The following is a 19,797-nucleotide window of genomic DNA, read 5'->3' on the forward strand; positions in this document are numbered from 1 at the left end:
TTCTGGGACATGGATAAGCCCATCTGAAGCTTAGGTAGTTATCAGCATGCCACACCCACCCCTTGCATGGACTGAGAGCCTCAGCCTGAAGCAGGCATATTGAAACCATCTCCCCTGCTCCTGGTGTACTTTGGACTGACATGGGAGAATGCAAAAGCGGTTGATGAATTATTGTTAATATTTTAATTGTATTTAAGATTTGGGATGGAATTGTTAGAATTGTATAACTATTGCTGTTATGTTTGAGGGATTTTTAGGAAATCCCTTATTCTCTTGGAATTGCCCTGGCAGACTCAGTTTTGGGGATTATTTTTTAAAAACAACCAGAAATCAGACACCTGTCTTGGAACTGGCAATCTTTCTGATCTGGTTCTTCACTCCTGTAACCCCAGTTCCTTAATTAGTATTTCAGCATTCTCAAAGGGACCTTCCAGTTTGATATCAGGCCTCTAAAGCTCAGGATTTGCCCATCTTGATGGTCTAACTGTGCATACACTGCTCAGAAATCCTAGTAGCAGCCCTGTCTGTTCCTTGGAGTAGCTACTCCAAGACTTACCCTTCTCCTCTGGAGAGGGTTGCCCTTCTGAATGGGCAGCACGACCTTTTTGAGCCCTGCTGCTCTATGAGCAGAGACTGAGTTAAATGTACAAATGACTGCAGACCACTTAACTCACAGTGAGCTGTCCATCTCAAACTGGATTCTCTGTCTGAGATGCTCCAGAATTGCAGAGGACCTGACATTCTAGCAGCAAGGATCCTTTGTATTGCTGATTAATTCTGAGGTTATCAGGGAGAGACTTGCCCTTGTCATAAATCCTTGCATTTTTCTAGTTTTATTTTTATTTATTTGCTTCATATTGGGTTGGTCAAAATTATGGTGCTGAGGCCTCCCAGATATCTGGGAGAAGGTAATTCAATAATTCAAACATTCAGAAGGAGAGTGTGGAATATTGTGCCTCAGTTTCCCTAAATTATCCTTCCTCAGTTTCCCTAGATTGTCATTTTTGTTTTTTCATTTTTGCATTTTTTATGTCTACCAAATGTCAATCTGTTTTGTGATAACTCTTTCTTTCTTTCTTTCTTTCTTTCTTTCTTTCTTTCTTTCTTTCTTTCTTTCTTTCTTTCTTTCTTTCTTTCTTTCTTTCTTTCTTTCTTTCTTTAATAGTTTTTATTTACCAGATATATGCATGGGTAATTTTACAACATTGACAGTTGCCAAACCTTTTGTTCTAATTTTTCTCTCCTTCCCCTCCCCCCTAGATGGCAGGTTGACCAATACATGTTAAATATGTTAGAGTATAAATTAAATACTATATATATATATATATACACATACATATATATATATATGTATGTATATATATGTGTGTGTGTGTGTGTGTGTGTGTGTGTGTGTGTGTGTGTGTGTGTCCAAACAGTTGTTTTACTATACAAAAAGAATTGGACTTTGAAATAGTGCACAATTAGCCTCTGAAGGAAATCCAAAATGCAGGTGGACAAAATTAGAGGGATTGGGAATTCCATTTAGTGGTTCATAATCATCTCCTAGAGTTCTTTTACTGGGTGTAACTAGTTCAGTTCATTACTGCTCTATTGGAACTGATTTGGCTCATCTCATTGTTGAAAATGGCCACGTCCATCAGAATTGATCATCATACAGTATTGTTGTTGAAGTATACAACGATCTCCTGGAACTGCTTATTTCACTCAGCAGTAGTTCATGTAAGTCTCTCCAGGCCTTTCTGAAATCATCCTGTTGGTCATTTCTTACAGAACAATAATATTCCATAATATTTATATACCACAATGTATTCAGCCAATCTCCAATTGATGGGCATCCACTCAGTTTCCAGTTGTTGGCCACTACAAAGAGGGCTGCCACAAACATTCTTGCACATACAAGCCCCTTTCCTTTCTTTAAGATCTCTTTGGGATACAAACCCAGTAGCAACACTGCTGGGTCAAAGGGTCATAGTTTGATAACTTTTTGAGCATAGTTCCAAATTGCTCTCCAGAATGGTTGGATGTACAACCATTCTGGAGAGCAATTTGGAATTATGCCCAAAAAGTTATCAAAATTGCATACCCTTTGACCCAGCCATACTACTACTGGGCTTATACCCCAAGGAACTACTAAAGAAGGGAAAGGGACCTGTATGTGCCAAAATGTTTGTGGCAGCCCTTTTCATAGTGGCTAGAAGCTGGAAGATGAATGGATGTCCATCAATTGGAGAATGGTTGGGTAAACTATGGTATATGAATGTTATGGAATATTATTGTTCTGTAAGAAATGACCAACAGGAGAAATACAGAGAGGCTTGGAGAGACTTACATCAACTGATGCTGAGTGAAACGAGCAGAACCAGAAGATCACTATACACTTCAACAATGATACTGTACGAGGATGTATGCTGATGGAAGTGGATTTCTTCAACATAGAGAAGAGCTAATCCAATTCCAATTGATTAATGATGGACAGAACCAGCTACATCCAGAAAAGGAACAATGGGAAATGAGTGTAAACTGTTATTTTTACGTTCTGAATCCAATTCTTCCTGTGCAACAAAAAAATTCGGTTCTACACACATATATTGTATCTAGAATATACTGTAATATATTTAACATATATAAGACTGCTTGCCATCTGGGGGAGGGGGTTGGGGGAGGAAGGGAAAAAATCTGAATAGAAGTAAGTGCAAGGGATAATGTTGTAAAAAATTACCCATGCATATGTACTGTCAAAAATGTTATAATTATAAAATAAAATAAAAATTATAAAAAAAAGCTATTGATAATATAAAAAAAAATAAAAATGGAAAAAAAAAAAAAAAAAGAATGGTTGGATGTATTCGCAGTTCCACCAACAATGTATTAGTGTCTCTGTTTTCCCACATCCCCTCCAACATTCCGCATTACCTTTCCCTGTCATTCTAACCAATCTTACAGGTGTGTAGTGGTATCTCAGAGTTATCTTAATTTGCATTTCTCTAATTAATAATGATTTGGAGCATCTTTTAATATGACTAGAAATAGTTTCAATTTCTTCATGTGATAACTGTTTCCAAGACAAATGGTGGGAATTGGTGAGTGAGAGGTCCTCATATGTTAAAAAGAGGAGGGATTTGAGTGTAATAGGGAAACTGAGCACCTCTCACTTGATAATTCCAGACCCAATTTCAAGGATCTGTTAATCATTAAGGCTCTGGGAAGGAGAACAAAAGACTTGCTCTTGTAGCAGAAATATCTGATCTCCTGGACCTTAATTGCTTAGAAAAGAATCTAATTATTTAATAACCTGGAGATATTCTAAGAAGTCTATAAACTGGCTAATCTCTATTTGTTGAGGAAGCCTGAGGTAAACTAAGTCTCCTTGGTTATTCTAGTTTAATGAATTACTTACCTCTAAACAAATCTCTTTGTGGGGGATTATGTGGTTTCTTATAAAATTATTAACTAAGGTAGATTGAATTTATAACTTAGATTTAGTTTATCTGGGGAAGTGAAATAGGGTAAACAATTGTAAGCAGTTGCAAAACAGACCATCATAAAATTCAAGTCAAAATTTAACAAGTTCATATTACTTCCAAGAATTATTCTTGTGGTCATGACTATATAACTCATTTCAATCTCTGTGGAAATTAACCTCTCTAGACTGGTTTGGAGTCCATTTTGGAGAAGTTCACTTCTTACAAGATTGTAAGAGTAAATACTTCTATTCTTCACTTGAGTTATCTCTGAGTATTTGTAAATTGGATTTGCCGTACCACACAAGGTGGTTAATAGTATCAAATGATTTAAAGATATAAGGCTTTAGAAGAGGCCATTACACTTATAAAAATAAGAGCCATTTCCCAAATGATAAATGGTCAAAGGATATAAATGGGCAATTTTCAAAAGAAATCAAAGCTATGTATGAAAAAAAATGCTCTAAATTACTATTGCTTAGAGAAGTGCAAATTAAAACAACTCTAAGATCTCACCTATCAGCTAAGGGACTGTTGGTGAAGTAATGAACTGATCTAATTATTCTGGAGAACAATTTGGAATTATGCCCCAAAGACTATAAAACTTTGCATACTCTTTGTCCCAGTGATATTGCTACTAGATCTGTATCCTAAAGAGATTCCCCCAAAAGGGAAAAAGACCTACATGTATGAAAATATTTATAGCAGCATTTTTGGTGGTGGCAAAGAATTGAAGTGATGTTCATTGATTGGGGAATGGATTATTATAGCCAATTGTAGCATATGATTGTAATAGAGTACATGAGTCTGTGTGTGCTCATATACAAATATGTGTGTGTAATGCATGTGTGTATGTATGTATGTATATACATATATACATATGTATGTGTGTATGTATGTGTGTGTATGTATATATATGTATTTATATACATACACACATACATATATATATACAGTACTTTTGTGCTATAAAAAATGATGAGGGGGTGTTTCAGGAAAAAAAAAAGACAAACCTAAGACCTATGTGAACTGATGTAAAGTGAGAAGAATCAGGAATTCACTGTGCAAAATAACAGCAATGTTGTAATAATGATCAACTGAAAGACTTGGCTACTCTGATCAAAACAATGATCCAAGAAAATTCCAAAGGACTCACGATGAAAAAATATTCTCCATTTCTAGAGAGAAGAGAACCAATGAACTCTGAAAAGTATAATTCTTGCTTCATTTTTCTTGCCTTTTTTATTTATTAATTTTTATAATTATAACATTTTCTTTGACAGTACATATGCATAGGTAAAAAAAATTTTTTTTTACAACATTATCCCTTGTACTCCCTTCTGTTCCAAGTTTTTCCCCTCCTTCCCTTCACCCCATCCCCTAGATGGCAGGCATTCCCATGCATATTAAATATCTTATAGTATATCCTAGGTACAATATATATGTGCAGAACCGAATTTTGTTGTTGTTGCTGTTGCAAAAGAAGGATTGTATTCGGAAGGTAAAAATAATATGGGAAGAGAAACAAAACAAAACAAAACAAAAAAAACAATGCTCACAGTTTACACTCATTTCCCAGTGTTCCTTTTCTGGATGTAAATGATTCTGTCCATCATTGATCATTTGGAATTGGGTTAGCTCTTCTCTATGTTGAAGATCTCCACTTCCATCCGAATACATCCTCATACAGTATCATTGTTGAAGTGTATAATGATCCCCTAGTTCTGCTCGTTTCACTCAGCATCTCTGTATTCCTCCTGTTGGTCATTTCTTACAGAACAATAATATTTCATAACATTCATATACCATAATTTACCCAACCATTCTCCAATTGATGGACATCCATTCATTTTCCAGTTTCTAGCCACTATGAAAAGGGCTGCCACAAACATTTTGGCACATAAAGGTCCCTTTCCCTTTTTTAGTATTTCCTTGGGATATAAGCCCAGTAGTAGTACGGCTGGGTCAAAGGGTATGCACATTTTGATAACTTTTTGGGCATAATTTTCTTGCCTTTTTAAAAAAAAAATCACTGAGTGGAAATGTTTTGCATGATTTTTATATCATTTATATCAGTTGGTATATTACTTACTTCCTCGGGGAGGAGGGCATAGGAGGAAAGGAAAAAATTTGGAAATAAAAATCTAAAAAAAAGAAAAAAAGAAAAAGAAATCATTTAAATAGTCAAAGTAAAAAAATTCCTAATCCTTTTCCTTTAACATAATAAAACTTATTGAAAAAGAAACTAACTAGCATTGTCTATAATGAAGAAGCACTAGAGGTTTTTCTAATAAGTATCTGAGAGTTTATCTACCTAAGGGCATCTTACCTTGTGATCTACAAACCTACAAGGAGTCTGTGAATAGATTTCAGGGTGTCCAAATCCTAATTTCCACCAAAATTTTTATAACAGATCTTTTTGTGATAGCAAAGAACTGGAAACTAAAATGATATACATCATTTGGGGAAAAGAGAAAATTTTGTAATATAAATTTAATACAATATTATTGTGTTGTAAAAAAGAAGAAAGACATTTTCAGAAAAACCCAGAAATATTTTAAAGAACTGATACAGAGTAAAATGAGCAGAACCAAAAGAATAATTTGTACTATAATTTAATAACAAAAATTTTAAAATGAATTCAGTGAGTATTCAACCATAATTTCAGAGTACTGATAATCAAGAATGTCATCTACCTTCTGACAAAGCTTGATTTTACTTTTTTTGTTATAAGGGTTTTGTTTTCCATTTTTCCAGTTTTTGGGGTAGGAGATGAGGGAAAAATAATGCTTGATAATTGGGGGGGGTTGAATTTGATTGTGAAAAAATTAATAATTTTGTTTTCACAAAATTGAAAGGTTTCTGTACAAGATAATTAAATGCAGTCAAAATCATAAGGGAAACAGTCTGGAAAAGATGTTCCCAGCATATTTCTCTGAAAAAGTCTAATTATTAAAGATACATATGTGGATGTATGTATATATATATATATATATATATATATATATATATATATAGAAGCATAAAGGAAGATGTCATACTTCAGTAGATAAGTATCTAAAGAATGTAAACAGGTAGTTCTCAAATGAAAATATATAAGGTATCAATAACTTTTTAATATATTCTTAATCCAGGGGCAGCTAGGTTGTGCAGTGGATAGAGCACTAGCCCTGAAGTCAGGAGGAACTGAGTTCAAATCTGCCCCCGGACACTTAACACTTCCCAGTTGTGTGACTCTGGGCAAGTCCCTTAACCCCAATTGCCTCAGGGGAAAAAATCACTTAAACATATTCTTAATCTAAAAAAGAGATATAGACAATTACAAAAAATAAAATAGCTTGTTTTGGTTACATGAAATTGAAAGACTTACACAAAATTAACTCATTCATCATAAGGAAGGAAATAAATACCTGGGGAAAAAAATTAAAATCATATACAAAATCTTTATATAAGATTTCTCAGATATCTTAAATAATAAATAATGTGACATACAAAACCAACAATCATTCTTCAAAAGATAAGTAGTCAAAGGATATGAATAAATAGTTCTTTAAAAAAGAATTTACAAACTTTTTTTTTTTAATTTTAATTTTATTTTATAATTATAACTTTTTTTTTTTTTGACAGTACATATGCATGGGTAATTTTTTACAACATTATCCCTTGCACTTACTTCTATTCAGATTTTTTCCCTTCCTCCCCCAACCCCCTCCCCCAGATGGCAAGCAGTCTTATATATGTTAAATATATTACAGTATATTCTAGATACAATATATGTGTGTAGAACCGAATTTTTTTGTTGCACAGGAAGAATTGGATTCAGAACGTAAAAATAACAGTTTACACTCATTTCCCATTGTTCCTTTTCTGGATGTAGCTGGTTCTGTCCATCATTAATCAATTGGAATTGGATTAGCTCTTCTCTATGTTGAAGAAATCCACTTCCATCAGCATACATCCTCGTACAGTATCATTGTTGAAGTGTATAATGATCTTCTGGTTCTGCTCGTTTCACTCAGCATCAGTTGATGTAAGTCTCTCCAAGCCTCTCTGTATTTCTCCTATTGGTCATTTCTTATAGAACAATAATATTCCATAACATTCACATACCATAGTTTACCCAACCATTCTCCAATTGATGGACATCCATTCATCTTCCAGCTTCTAGCCACTATGAAAAGAGCTGCCACAAACATTTTGGCACATACAGGTCCCTTTCCCTTCTTTAGTAGTTCCTTGGGGTATAAGGCCAGTAGTAGTATGGCTGGGTCAAAGGGTATGCACATTTTGATAACTTTTTGGGCATAATTCCAGATTGCTCTCCAGAATGGTTGGATTCTTTCACAACTCCACCAACAATGCATCAGTGTCCCAGTTTTCCCACAGCCCCTCCAACATTCATCGTTATTTGTTCCTGTCATCTTAGCCAATCTGACAGGTGTGTAATGATATCTCAGAGTTGTCTTAATTTGCATTTCTCTGATCAATAGTGATTTGAATTTACAAACTTTTAACATGTAAAATGATCTTCTCAGTCACTACTACCAAGAAAAATGCAAATCAAAATACACTTAGGTTTTTCCTTTTTAACATCAAAAAATCATCAATTTAGCAAAGATGATAAAAGAAAATAACAGCAAATATTGAGGGATTGTGGAAGGGCAAGCTTACTGGAACACTGTTGTTGAAGCTAAAAATTGATTTAACCATTCTCTAAAGAATATGAAACTATCTAAATAAGTCACCAAAAATATATATACAAAAATATAACAATACTTGCTATCTAAGCAAAGAAATGGGAACAAAATAAGTGTTCATTGGTGGATATCTAAAAAGATGTGACATGAATGAATTTGTGTCATAAGAAATAAGGAATAGGATGGTTTTAGAGAAATATACAAAAACTTACATGAAGTGATGTACAGTGAAGTTGACAAAATCAAGGGAACATTTCAGGTGATGACCATAGCAACAACATGAAAAGAAACAATTCTGAAAAACCTTTTTGGAACTCTTACCAAAGCAGTGCCAAATAATATATATATATATATATATATATATATATATATATATATATATATTTTTTTTTTTTTTTTTTTTTTTTTTTTTTTTGCAAGGCAGAGTTGTGACTTGCTTTGAGTCACACAGGTAGTAAGTGTTTAAATGTCTGAGGCTGCATTTGAACTCAGATCTTCCTGACTTTTATTCACTGCTGGAACTCTATCTTTCCAGAAATCAGCAGGAGTCAGGATCACTAAATGTCTTTATTCTAGATCTTTACCATCGCCTCCAACGCCAGGTCACGAGTGCAAGTGAGCGTGAGTTCCACCACCCAAGTTTCTCTTACTCCTCCCACACAAGTCACTTCTCTCTCTTTGTCTCACCAATCAAGTCAGCACAGAACAGCTGGGGAGGGTCAACCTTAAACAAGTTAATAGGTGAACCGTCCAATTGGCAATTAGTCTCACGTGCTTCATCATCCAAGTGCATTGCTCAGTTCTAGCCCTTTACCAATTCACTATGCTATTTAGCTGCCCCTTCTTTCAATAACAATTTCAAAAAACTGAGAATTAATTGTATCCACTATTTCTTGGCCAAGACGTCTTGGGCTAGAGGTACAGAAGGGGGTGTACATTTTCGGGTATAGTCAATGTTTTTGTTTTTGTTTTTGTTTTTGTTTTTGGCTTTACCTGATTATGCATATTTCCTCTAAGGGAGTCCTACTTGAGGTGTTCAGTAGGTTGTAAATTGTCATAGACAGAAAAGAAAAAGAAAAATATTATTCATTAACTTATTATTATTATTCATTAACTTCAAATTATTGCTAAAATTTAAATAGTTGTATTGATGTTTCATCTTATTTTAATAAAATATTACTTTTTAAAAAAAGAGTTTAGAAAGGAATAATGCAACAGACAAACTCTTCTTGTAGTAGAGTCAAATCAACAAGCATTAGAAGGAACTAATATTTTGTCCAATAAGAAGGGTTCATTTTGAATTTGAGTGGATTGGTGGGAAACAATTCTGATATAAAGATAAAAAGCATCAAACAGAACATAATTGCTTCTTTGTATTGTTTTTATACCAAATACCACAACAAATGCCAAATGGATTCCTCATCTAAATGTAAAAGATCATGTCATTAAATGTTATAAATATGTATATATTGTGTATACATGCAATATTCTAGAGCATTATAATAATGTGTAACTGACTACATAGGCACTTAAATTAATGAATGCATCCAACAGTCACGGAATATTGTATTTTCAATATTAAGATTTCTTTTCCTTACTGAAAATGGAAACCCTGTTTTGTTTTAACTTGAAAATTCTTGGATATGATTATTTCAGTCGCTGGGTTAGCCGGAGTGCCACAGCACAGCGTAAGAAAGATCGGCAACGACAGCATTCAGAACATGTTGGATTAGATAATGACTTAAAAGAGGTATGTAATTCCAAATTTTGCCTCAGTCTCAGAGTTAAAGAATTCAGAGTCATTCAACTTCTCTTGTTCTTCAGTATATATGTGTAATATATATATATATTTTTAAATTTATGACTGATATAGTTTATTCAAGTATTTATTACATAATCATGTATATCTTAACCCAAATATATATCTTCTTTTTTATTGGAGGAAAAGCAATTTAAAATTTTTTAAAAATTCTATTTTATACCCGTTTGACATGAAAAAAAACCTTTCTTTCTTATTTAATTTTTCATTTTAAGTGAAAAAAATCTAGAAACAGAGATTCTTGCCAAATTTGGCAGAACTTGGGCATTATTGGTGTACTCAGCGTTTAGCACTAGTAGATACTAAGTGGCATTGGATATAAAGAAACCAGCCTTAAAGTCAGGAAACTCATATTCCTGGGATCAAAACTAGTATCAGATACCTACTAGCTATGTGATCCTAGACAAATCACTGAATCCTGTTTGCCTCAGTTCCTCATCTGTAAAAATGATCTGGCGAAGGAAATGGCAAACCATTCCTGTGTGCTAAGAAAACTTCAAATGAGTTACAAAGAGTTAAACACAGCTAAAAATCACTAAACTCAGTAAATTCATGTTGATTAGTTAATTTATAAGAATGGTGGCTATGTATCTATCTCTTCTAGAGCATTATGCTACTTGAAAATAACACTATCATTTACCATAAATGACTAATATCTAAATAATTGCATTTTAAGTATGATTTGTAGTTAAAATTTAAAAAATGCTTTCAATAGATTTTATTGCTAAATTCAGATACATGGAAATAAAGAAAAATTCTATCAGTGCTAAATATTAGTACTTTTATTCATGTGACCATGCAGATATTATTTTGAAACCCTGCTTGTCAATTTCAACATAATCTCTTTAGTTGTTCTTTGTCCATGACCATATATGCAATCTCTCTTCCTCATTTCTTTATGCTGTAAATAATTATAAGCATGGTTATTTTGCTTGTGTTTTCTCTTTTTCTTTCTTGCTTTTTTGGCATTGTGGCATATCTACCTCCTGTAGGAGGAACTTTGCCAGGAACTTTGATCTCAGAATTGTAATTCATTTTGGAAGTGGGATAAGAGGTCACCTCCTCCTGCACAACTTCCTAAAAATATTCTCCTCTGAATGCTGACTGGTATATTTTTTGGCTGAAAGCTGTTTTTCCAGATGTTTGACTCTTGCATTTACCTGAGTACATATAACCCTAGTATCTTTAGACCCTTTGCCCATTTGTTTCATTTAAAATCTGCCATCCTTCCATTTACTGCCAACTTTTGCTGAGTTGTTTTTGTTTGTATTTAGCTCTTTCTCATTCTATTCTCTTTTATCAAGGATGAAAGCACATGACTTTTTTTATCAGAGATTTTTTAGAGACATCTGTTTTTATTATGCTGTCTTATCTCCAAATTAAGATTTTAAGTTACCTTTCCTAATTTTTGTATTTTCTCTTTCCTAAAAAGTAAATCCCTGGTAGCAATTTCTTCATCCTTAAGAGTTTCATTCCTTTTGTAAAATCATAAAACATTCAACTGAGTATTATTTTCTATGTATGAAAACTTTTTTAATTTTAATTTCTTACCCTCAAAGAAATAATTATGCTGTGTGGTGAGTGATTCAAAGATGGAAAACCAAATCAATCCTTACTTTTTCCTCCATAAATGCCAAAAGAAATCATACCTTTGTTTTTACTTTATTACTTTTTAGGCTCCTGATACTCTCTTTTGTATGTTATCCAAGACTGGAATAATATATATTTTATGTAATGCTATTAGCTCTTCAGATTGATAAAAAAAAATCTAATGATAGATAGATATCACTGAAACACATGTAATATATGCTGAGTTTTCAGAAATGTAATGCTGTGGTTCTCATAGCAGCACTTTGCTGTTTTCATTTCCTAACTATATAATACATTATCTTAAAAGTTGTATCTTTATAACTTACATATTTAATTTCCATTGTGGTGTTAGTTTTATCCTGCTCAAAATATTCCCTTACTCATTTGATTTCTTCTATAGAATTTAAAAAGAGAAAAAGAGAAATCAACAAAAGTTGATATTTGTAAAGTTTTATTATGCTGTTTAATGAAATTTAAATATCAAAGAGAGTAGAATTAGCCAATCTTATCTCTAGGTAACAGCATATGAACAATTTTTGTCCTAATTTGTATTTTCTCCTAAAGAAAACTATCTTAACTTTACATAGAATTCTCATAGAATCTCAAATATTGCCTTTAAATTAGAGAACTATTTATATGAAAACATCCCCTCTCTTCTCCTTGCCCAGTACCTTCACACCCTCTAGTGGCACCACAACATAATTTAAGGCGATAAAACTATTAACCATTGGATTAGGAAACACCTGCCATGTGGGGACTACAAGGGTAGAATGTTTTAGTGTCTAGATGAAATTTACCAGTCAACATAGGAGAAAAAGCCTCAGTCTAGCTTGACCATATTGATTGATCTTCTTTTTAGAAACTCATAGGACTTAAAAGCATTGGTCCTATGAGTTTCTAAAAAGAAAATCAATCAGTAAAAGTATTAGGCAGAATTATTGTGCCACTACTGTAGCTTTTGATAATCAGATAAGAAATTAAGCAATTGGATCCCATTGTCCCTTGGCTCTGGACTAAACTCTAGGACTTAATATACCCATTTTATCAATTATAAAAAAAGAGGGGAAGAATTCATTAGGTCACATAGTTTGTAAGTAAATAAGTTCTCCTAATTTCTAATCCATAGTACTTATATTATTTTTTCCTAAAATAAGTTCTCCCAATTTCTATTCCATAGTACTTATATTATTTTTTCCTAAAATAACTCCAGTATGATATGGAAGATGTAATGAAACAGATGTAAAATGACTTAATGCTACTTATTTCACAGGATTATTGTGAGATCACTTTGTAATATATAAAACACTATAGAAATGTGAATTATTGTTATTATTAATCATGTCAATGAAGAAATAATGAAATGTCACTGCTTTTATGCTCTAAATCTTAGCTAATTTACTGCTGCATGTACACATACAACCATATTTGAACTTTTTTTGTCTCCACATTTATCTGTAAGATCAATAGACTGATCCTCATGTATTCATAATGCTGTTTAATTTTTAGAAATATATGCAAGAGGCAAGGAATTTAGGGAAAAATTTGAGACAACCCAAATTGTCAGATCTTTCTCCAGCAGTGATAGCTCAGACCAACTGGAAATTTGTAGAAGGCCTGCTAAAAGAATGTAGAATGAAGGTATGTATATGCACACTCTCACTCTGATTTGTTTTTTATTGTTAATATGAAATCAAAGTTGCAATCCTCTTATGAGCCATTTACTTTCATTTAAAAATATTTATATGGCTAGCTATTTTTCTAACTCTTGCTAATGTTTTGAAATATCTCTGGACTCCCTATGGCCTGTAACATGTATGATCAAGTTGAAATTAGTCTGGCTTTCAAGAATTTCCATAGTTTGGCCTGTCATCCAGGACTAAAGTTTTTCTCCACTACTCTCTAGAGTACTCCAAACAGGCTCATTATTATTAATGGTGGGTGTTGCCTTTGTTTATGAAAACCAATATTATTTTGTAGTTGCATATGTCTATCTGTACCTTTTAGTACACATATTTGCCACTCATCAGCTATCAATTATCCATCCCTATTGAAGAACATTGATAACTCCAAAGAAATTAAATGTATACATAACCCCCTAACTTTATTCATCTAATAATTTTAATGTCTCCTTTCACCATGTATTTTCCAAAGAGCTACTAAAGCAGATCTAAGTTGCCTTCTTTTCACTTTCTGTTTTGTTTCTGGGGTAGTTTTTTTGTTTGTTTGTTTGTTTTTTTAAGCTATGCTTAGGAACAAAAATACGATGAAATGGGTAACAAAAATAGGGAAGAAAATCAAAAGACCTGGCTAATTTGAAAGCTAATCTACTCATGAAAAACAGGTTTTATATGATAATTTTTTGTTTAAATTTAACCAAAGCTAACCCCAAATGTCATCATTTCACTGGCATTCTTGACATGCTGATAATTACATATATGTATTCCAAAATTCTGGTGACTGAGATTTTTTTTTTCTCTTTGATGAGATTTCCCAGTGTTAAGAAAAGAACAGTGCCATTCATATCATTAGAATTGTACATGATATTGGTCAACCTGCCATCTGGGGGAGGGGGAGAGGGGAAGGAGAGGAAAAATTGGAACAAAAGGCTTGGCAATTGTCAGTGTTGTAAAATTACCCATGCATATATCTTGTAAATAAAAAGCTATAATAAAAAAATAAATAAAATATTTTTTTAAAAAAAGAATTGGATGTGAAATCCTTCAGCAAAAAGCTGCTTAATAGAGGTTATCTAATATCATCACATCATCTTTCTTCTAATATGATAGTGCTCTAATTGTCAGATACATAAAGATTAAACAATATGCCCAAAGTTGATATCATTTGTGTAAAAATAAAGAAAAAAAAGCTTCAGCTTTCTCAATATATTTTTGACTGATTTTGGTTTTGTGGTATTTTCAGACAAAACGCATGTTGGTGGAAAAGATGGGACATGAAGCAGTGGAACTTGGCCATGGTGAAGCAAACATAACAGGCTTGGAGGAAAATACTTTAATTGCCAGCCTATGTGACTTGCTGGAAAGAATATGGAGCCATGGTCTTCAGATCAAGCAGGTAGGGAATATTAAGAAGAGCCATTTAAAATTGTAGGATATAAAAACCTATTGAAAAGTATGTAACGGCAACAAATTAAAGCATTATTGTTGAACTGGGGCTTTTTAGTTTTAAAAAGTTCACTGGATGTACATTTTTATTGTTTACTATTTGTGTTTCATTTATTGAAATGTACCTTTTAACCAAAGGAAGTTTCAGAAATCTTGCTTCCTGGGGAAAAAATACTTAGGAAAATACCTAGAGAAAGATTCTAATCTATGTTGTCAAACTGTTAATCCATATAGTATCTGTCTCCTTTTTGATTGGTAAATTTTAAATGACTATCTGACATTGCTTAAGGGAAATTTTGATAGCATTTTTTCTATACTAAGAACAAGCAAAATATATGAAATTGAAAAGATTGACTAACTTCTAAGTTCTTATCCTTTTAGTTTACCTCTTCTGAGTTTTCTTAAAAACAAACACACACATTTAAGTAGTTATAGTTTGTATTGCTAAAATATGTCATCTAAATAATATTTATATAGCCAATTTGAAATTGCTTTCATTCAACAAACACCATGTACTGTGTTAGGCATTGGGAATATAAAAAAGCAAATGAGAAACTTCTTTATGAATGATATCACAGTCCCTCTACAATTAAATAGCTAGTCTTTGAGAATTGTAACTAAATATTCATCATATTATTACAGACATCTCCTCTGTTTTTCTTGATAGACCCTGTTAAAGCTTACATACAATCATTAGGGTTTTGTGAATTCTGGTTACTTCTCTGCCATAGTAAAGTGTCAGGTTGCATGTTAATAGAGAAAGATAAATATAATTACAAATTAAAATATGACAAGTGCATAAAGATACCAATTAATGGTATAAGATGAGATGAAGATGGGAATAATTCCAATGTGAGAGATTTGAGATGGCTTCTTAGAGGAAGCAGAATTTAAATTGGACCTTGTCAACAGGAAGATATATAGAAAAAAGGCAAGAAAAACAAAAGATAAGTCTCTGTATTTTACTGAAAATTCATGATTGACTCAAGATCAAAAGTGACTATCTCCTAATTTTCTGATCAATTGCTTGGCATCCAATAGTTTTCTTTTCTTTTTCCTAGGTTGTAGTCTTTTTTTCCCCACTGTAAAATCTATCATTTCAAATGGAATATTAACCTTAGTAAATTTTTTTCAATCTCTGACTTTTCCATGAGTAAATTTAAAAAAGTGTACCACCTGATACATTGTTGGTGGAGTTGTGAAAGAATTCAGCCATTCTGGAGAGAAATTTGGAACTATGCCCAAAAAGTTATCAAACTGTGCATACCCTTTGGCCCAGCATTGCTGTTATTGGGATTATATCCCAAAGAAATACTAAAGAGCGGAAAGGGACCTGCATGTGCCAAAATGTTTGTGGCAGCTCTTTTTGTTGTAGCTAGAAACTGGAAGTTGAATGGATGTCCATCAGTTGGAGAATGGTTGGGTAAATTGTGGTATATGAAGGTTATGGAATATTATTGCTCTGTAAGAAATGACCAGCAGGAGGAATACAGAGAGGCTTGGAGAGACTTAAATCAACTGATGCTGAGTGAAATGAGCAGAACCAGAAGATCACTATACACTTCAACAACAATACTGTATGAGGATGTATTCTGATGGAAGTGGAAATCTTCAACATAAAGAAGATCCAACTCACTTCCAGTTGATCAATGATGGACAGAAATAACTGCACCCAGAGAAGGAACACTGGGAAGTGAATGTAAATTGTTAGCACTGCTGTCTATCTACCCAGGTTACTTAAACCTTCGGAAGCTAATAATTAATGTGCAACAAGAAAATGGTATTTACACACACATATTGTATCTTGGTTATATTGTAACACATGTAAAATGTATGGGATTGCCTGTCATCGGGGGGAGGGAGTGGAGGGAGGGAGGGGATAATTTGGAAAAATGAATAAATAAAAAAAAAGTGTACCACATATTGGTCCTTACCTCTCTTAGGACCTCTAGTCTCCATCATTCAAAATGCTATGGAAATATGAATTATTTTGATAAATTGATTTCATAAACTCTTAATTTTAGGGGAAATCTGCTTTGTGGTCACATTTAATTCAATATCAAGACAGAGAAGAGTGTCAAGAGCACCTTGCAGAATCCCCAGGTGAGTGCTGATTTGTCTTATCTTTTCTATAGAAGTGCTAGCAGTAAACCCTGTTGAAAAAAAAATTAAACTTGTCTCTTGCAAATGGAATCGACTTTCCCCTTTATTTTACACCAACTAATATAAGATTTAGTAAATTAAAGATTTCAAAATTGTCAGATTGTAGGTATTTGGATAGACTATTTACCCAAAACTATTCAGTCCTATGTTACTGCTTATTATTTTCAACATAAAATATGTCTCTGTTGTTATCCAATGAACTAATAAAAAAGCAAGCATTTACTGTGGAAAACAACACATATTTGTGACTAGTGGTCAGGGAGGGATATTTTAATAAGGAAAATTATAAAGATGTAAAAGGAACTAAGAGAGAATAGATTGAAACACTATCTAAGAACAATGGCAGATTTAATTTGGTCATGGTATCAGAATTTGGAGGTAGGAAGGAAGGAATACATAAAATGAGGCAATTTCAGAAAGGAAGGAGTCAAGTTAGGCCTGGATAGAGTTTTCCCTTAAATAGCGAAATTCTGCCTAATATCTAGGAATTATCCAAAGTCTAGGAAGGTTTTTCACAATTTTTCCGTTGATAAAATAACCAAAAGAGGTAGAAGCCAAATATAGAGAGTTGTGAATTAGGATGACTTTTTTTTTTTTAACCTTGAATCATTGTCACTTAAGAATTATTTTTCTTTTATATGTTGTTAAAATATATCAAAGTCTATGCATGAAGGATTTCTGCTTAGCTTTCTGAATCTGCTTTAATCAGTCCTTAAACTTTTAAAGTCCAAAAGCTTTTAAAGTCAACATAAGTTTATAGCTTGGAAGAAATAGTCTTTTTGTTCCTATGTGTCATTGTGCTATGGAAGTGACATTGGCTTCTCAAAAGTTATGGCAGTAAAATTTAAACTCTGCCAAGTTCTCCCATATTATAAAGGTTATAAATATAGTCCTAGTAATAGAATGAGTCATTTTCCAAGTAACAAAGTATCTAACTACAAACAGGCATGTTCCCAATTGACTGGCCACATGGTAATGGTTTTATTTTTCTCTGACAACTATTACAGAAAAATAAAAAATAGTACTCAGTCCTATGTGGCCCCAACTGACTTCAGCAGCATCAATGGCAGAGTAATGGGAAAAAGGGAAGAGTGTTCTTAGAATCATGTACTTTTGAAGACATCAATAAACTTTAAATTTGCTATTTGTACCCTTAATGTGAGATCATTATCCAGGGCCATCACAGGGTCATAACTGCTGGAAGAGTTGAATTGTATCACTGTTAACATTCTTGCTATAAATGGAACCTGAAGAAAAAAAGGAATTGGCTTAAAAAAAATTTAAAGCATTAAAAAAGAATAGCTTGCACAAACTTCTTGAATATGCATAAAGAGGAAACTAATGGAGTAAGTTTTTTTTAACATGGCCGATGGCAACAAGAAATGTGTCTTATAAAATATTTGGTCATCATATATTTCAGTACTAGTGATAAGTATTTACAAAAAGTCAACCAAGGAAATAATTGTTATGTAGTGACATCATTTGCTATAAATGAAATGCTACAGATGCTATAGAAATTCTACAAATGACATGATAAAACCCTCCAGATTAAATTAATATACACTGACACTTGGTGACTTCACTACAGAGATAGAAAAAGATGAGAATAGGAAAAATATGTGGGGAAAGAGTAGTTTATGAAGAAAGAATGCAAATGGTCCAAGATTTCTAGGTTAGATAGAAGCTCCATGCCTCTATATCACAAGCACTTTGAGAAAAAGAATTGGCAATTGCTAGATAAGTTGGATATCATATTGGAGGGAATAGATTACATTTTAATTAAAATAAAAAAACTTTCTATTGATATGGGATTTATTCCTGAGTCAGCTTTCTGTAAAGTCAAATTATCAACTCATAAGAACTAAAGCTCAGAATTAATAAAAATAAATGAATGAACTAAAATAAATTCACAAAAAATGATTTAGTGTATAGTTGAAAGAATTTAACCCCATAATTTAATCAAGAAATTGAAATTTTTGTGGAGAAGGAATAGCCTACCCCATCCCTGGAAGTCTTTAAGTAGATACTAGAGATCTCCTATTGTATATATTCTGGTATGGGTCACACAAGACAGCCACTGAAGTGTCTTCCAACTCAGAAATTGTGTAATAATGGACCAAATATATATTATGGAGAGTTGTGCCAAAGGCAGTACATTTGTGGACATCAAAAGACTAATAAATACAAAGTTTCCAAACCAAAAAAAAAATTGAACTATATTGATATCTCCAAAAAACAAATAAAGAATATCAGTAATTACAATTCTATATGCCTAATCTCCCATAGAATAATCTTTGTAATAGTCATCTATACATAAAAGGCATTTTTACTTAAGTTATTAGTAGTGAATACATGGCTTTTTACAAATGAGAGTCAATAACTAACATCTTTACCATTTCAACATTAACTGAAAGATAGAATAGAATAACTCATCTTTCTTATTGTTTATTGATTATGGAAAAGCATATGATTCAATAGAACAAAACATCACTTCAGCATTTGTTTTACAAGTAAATGCTTCCCAGGTACATCACTCTCATTCATATAACACTGAATGGAAGTCAAAATGCCTATTGTCTAGATTTTAACAGCTATAGAACCTGTCTATCAGTATGTATATATAGGGCAAAAGTAGTTGCTAATGAGTTGGGTCCAGAGTTGAATGTGAGTACAAAAGCAGATTGAATTGTCTTCAGCAAATTGCAAAGCTTCTTGCTGACCCCAAGATTCCTATTAAAGCAAAGGTCCATCTTTTTGTGGCAAAGATTCTACAAGTGTTTCTAATTGGCAGTGAAACAAGTACTATGATTGGCTGAAAAATTTTAAATGAGTACTCCACAAAGAGCAATGAAAAGTACATGTAGAGAGTGAACAGACTGCTATATATGAACAATGAGAAATTTCTTGACATAAAGATGTCATTAATGAATTATATTAGATAA

The 19,797-nt window shown here is 32.8% G+C and overlaps 1 protein-coding gene across 1 annotated transcript in view; it reads left to right on the forward strand.

The window, feature by feature from the left end:
• DENND5B (DENN domain containing 5B) overlaps window positions 1–19,797 on the forward strand; it is a 242,205-nt gene that overhangs the window by 169,297 nt on the left and 53,111 nt on the right. Inside the window, 4 exon segments of the mRNA XM_074270625.1 lie at window positions 9,818–9,911; window positions 13,077–13,208; window positions 14,490–14,642; window positions 16,717–16,795. Of these exon segments, the coding sequence (XP_074126726.1) occupies window positions 9,818–9,911; window positions 13,077–13,208; window positions 14,490–14,642; window positions 16,717–16,795 (458 nt within the window).

Source organism: Sminthopsis crassicaudata, chromosome 5 (assembly GCF_048593235.1).
Source record: "Sminthopsis crassicaudata isolate SCR6 chromosome 5, ASM4859323v1, whole genome shotgun sequence".
Classification (NCBI taxonomy): domain Eukaryota; kingdom Metazoa; phylum Chordata; class Mammalia; order Dasyuromorphia; family Dasyuridae; genus Sminthopsis; species Sminthopsis crassicaudata.